This window comes from Triticum aestivum, chromosome 2B, assembly GCF_018294505.1.
Source record: "Triticum aestivum cultivar Chinese Spring chromosome 2B, IWGSC CS RefSeq v2.1, whole genome shotgun sequence".
Taxonomy (NCBI): domain Eukaryota; kingdom Viridiplantae; phylum Streptophyta; class Magnoliopsida; order Poales; family Poaceae; genus Triticum; species Triticum aestivum.
In genome coordinates, this window is record NC_057798.1 from 137,269,929 (window position 1) to 137,272,847 (window position 2,919).

Genomic DNA, 2,919 nt, shown 5'->3' on the forward strand with positions numbered 1-2,919 from the left:
TACGATTTTGTAAGGTCTTGTGTTAATAATTAATAATATGGCCGTATGCACCGTCCAGATGCAGAGGCCGGGGGTATTTCTCCTTTTCTAAAAAAAGGCCAGCACGGAGATCCAGCTAGCTGTATATAGTAGTTTTTTCCCGGGGGATTGCGCTTCCTATATAGCGCGTAGGTCGCTGCCAAGCGACATAGCGCGTGCGCCCCACGCGCTCTGCTATTTCTGTGGGCTGGCCCATCCGGGGTTTCACCTCAACCTCCCCGAAACCGGGTTTTCTGTTTTTGTTTTATTTTTTTCGGTTTTTTCTATCTTTTCCTTTTTTCGAATTTTGTTTTTATTTTTTTATTTTTATTCTTGTTTTAAATTTGCATTTTTTTTTTAAATTCGTGATTTTTTAGTGATGAACATTTTTTAGGTATTTAATGTTTTCTAAAATTGAGGTTTTGCTTTTGCAAATTCGTGAACATTTCTATTTGATCATAAACTTTTTCTGAAATGGTGAACATTTTCGATATTGTGAACATTTTTTAAAACTCATGAACAATGTTTTGAAATCGTGAACATTTTTTCAAAAAATGAACATTTTTCTAAAACCATGAACAATTTTTCTGAAATTATGAGCATTTTTTCTTAAATCACGAACATTCTTTCAAAATCATGAACATTTTTAAAACTAACGGACATTATTTCGCAATCATGAATTTGTTTTGAAATTGTGAACATTTTTTTTGAAATCTTGAACATTTTTAGAAATTTTTTAACATTTTCTCTTAAGTCATGAATACGGGAGCTCCCGAATACAGGAGCTCTCTATGTATAGCAGTTTTTTCCCCCGAGGGAAAGGCATGTATGGACCTGGGTCTATTTTTTCGGCCCGGCCCAGGCCTGCAATAGCCTCACGGCCTGGCCCGAAGTGAGGAGTCACTGCTATATATAAAAGAGGCAAGTTGGCAAGACCTAGCTTCCCTTCTCCCACCCCTCCCTTCTCCTCCACCCGCCCCAGCACACGGTACATCGTCTACCCCATCCCTACACGCAAGACCTTGCTGCGAAGTGCGAGCCCTGTCGATCATCTGTTTCAGGTATTACTCAGCGGAAGCCTTCCCCCTGCTTGGCGCCTGATGTAGGGGTTCTCACTCCCGCAGTTTTATCTGTTTTCTCTCTAATTAGACGGATTTTGTTGGCAGATCGATCATGTTACGCCGGCGTTTTGTGAATCTGGTAGCGCAGAATTCCGACGGCGTTTATTCGCTGCGCCGCATCGAAGCGGCCAAGCATCTTTTCTACCCGTCAATAAAAGAAGCAGAAGAGTCAGCAAACGACGAGAAGAAGAAATACAAGACCTTGCGGCGGCTGCCTGACCCGATCACGAGCTTCGATCCGTCCCCCGTCGGTGTGTTGTTTCCTGGCCTGGAATGGTTCGAGCTCCTCGCACCCCGCAGCGGCGAGGGTCGGATCGTCAACTCCAACAAGGCTGGCCACACCGCCATGTTCGACGCCGACAAGTCTCTCTATCTCGCGCTGCCCAACCTCTCCCAGGCCAAAGGCACGAGCCCAGTGAGCTTCTCCGTCACCCACCCAGGCAGCGGGCAGGATAGCCTCTACGTCTTGCACAGGTATCCTGGTCAAGCTGTTGCCCAGGCTCGGTTTGTACCCGACCGAAGCGAGCACCCCCGCTCCTGCTTCGAGGTTCTTGAGTACAAGGGCCTGTCCAATGATGGCAACGTCCCTAACAAGGGCTGGGATTGGCGGCTTCTTCCTCCTCCTCCATTTGTCCGTGAACCTGGATACCAGCCCTCCATGATTAACTCCCACACAACAATCAAGGACGCCAATGGCTGTACCACTATCTGCATATCGTCCGACAAGATCGGCACCCACTGCTTTGACACGTGGTGCTTCGATTCTACCCACCATCTTAGGTGGAAGCACCTGGACGTGTGGAAGCAAGTTGGGGAGTGGGAACTGCCGTTCTATGGGAGAGCCGAGCATGTTCCCGAACTGGGCATATTGTTGGGCTTCACGGCCGGCAGAAAACCTCACCACCTATGCGCTGTGGACCTCTCCACCATGGACATGGATGGCCAAGCACCCACATGGCAGCACGTCTGGGACAATGCCACCCTGCCTGGCGAGAAGAATTGGTACCCTCTGTTTTTCAGGCTCATCAACATGGGTGACAACAGGTTTTGCGTGGCCAAGCTCTTTGGAGATGTTGAAATGGGCAAGCAGTTTGCTGTTCTTACCGGCATAGAGATGGAGCGTGGCCAAGACGGCCTCCGGATGGTCCAGCACAAGCGCACTCGTTACGTATTCAATCGCATCGATGTCAAGTGGGTGCTCTGAATAATCTTGTTTTGATTCGATTCCGATTACTCTTGCATCCTGGTCTATTTCCTATCTGTAAGAAATTATAATATTTGGTTGAACAATTGTTTCTCTTTGAACTGTGAGTCGAGCAATTAGGGTAGTCTAATATTTTGTTTCCTTAGCGAGCTGCTTGCATCTGAAAACATAAATCTCAATTTCTGAGTTCTAGAATAATTACATTTTATGTTTCTCGTGTAAAATATTTGAACCTGGTGTGCATGCGGTCAAATGTGTCCGCAGCTTTAGAGATAGGGGTCAATCACAACATTGGGAACAAAGGTGAAGAAGAGGCTGTAAGAGCAGTTAGAGAGCAAGCCGTGACTCTGTAAATTTTATGTTTCAGTTATAGCTGAAGATCCTTGATGTAATGTGATAGAATATGGTTTCTACATGTTATGACCATTTCCGTTGTTTTGTTAATTTCCGTGCATTTTAATACTATGAGACAAGTTACATACTACTATTATTTTCTATGCATTCTGACATGCTCAGTACAACTGAGAAAAATACATTTCTCCATACATGAAGCGACAGTTTACATGCAAATTCAGT

General features: G+C 45.5%; 1 protein-coding gene across 1 annotated transcript; it reads left to right on the top strand.

The window, feature by feature from the left end:
• The first annotated feature begins 974 nt into the window (after nt 1–974).
• On the top strand, nt 975–2,522 carry LOC123040820 (uncharacterized). Its single transcript, XM_044463566.1, has 2 exons — nt 975–1,079; nt 1,185–2,522. The coding sequence occupies exon 2, from the start codon at nt 1,192–1,194 to the stop codon at nt 2,341–2,343; it is 1,152 nt and encodes a 383-aa protein (XP_044319501.1). The 5' UTR covers nt 975–1,079; nt 1,185–1,191; the 3' UTR covers nt 2,344–2,522.
• The last annotated feature ends 397 nt before the right edge of the window (nt 2,523–2,919 follow it).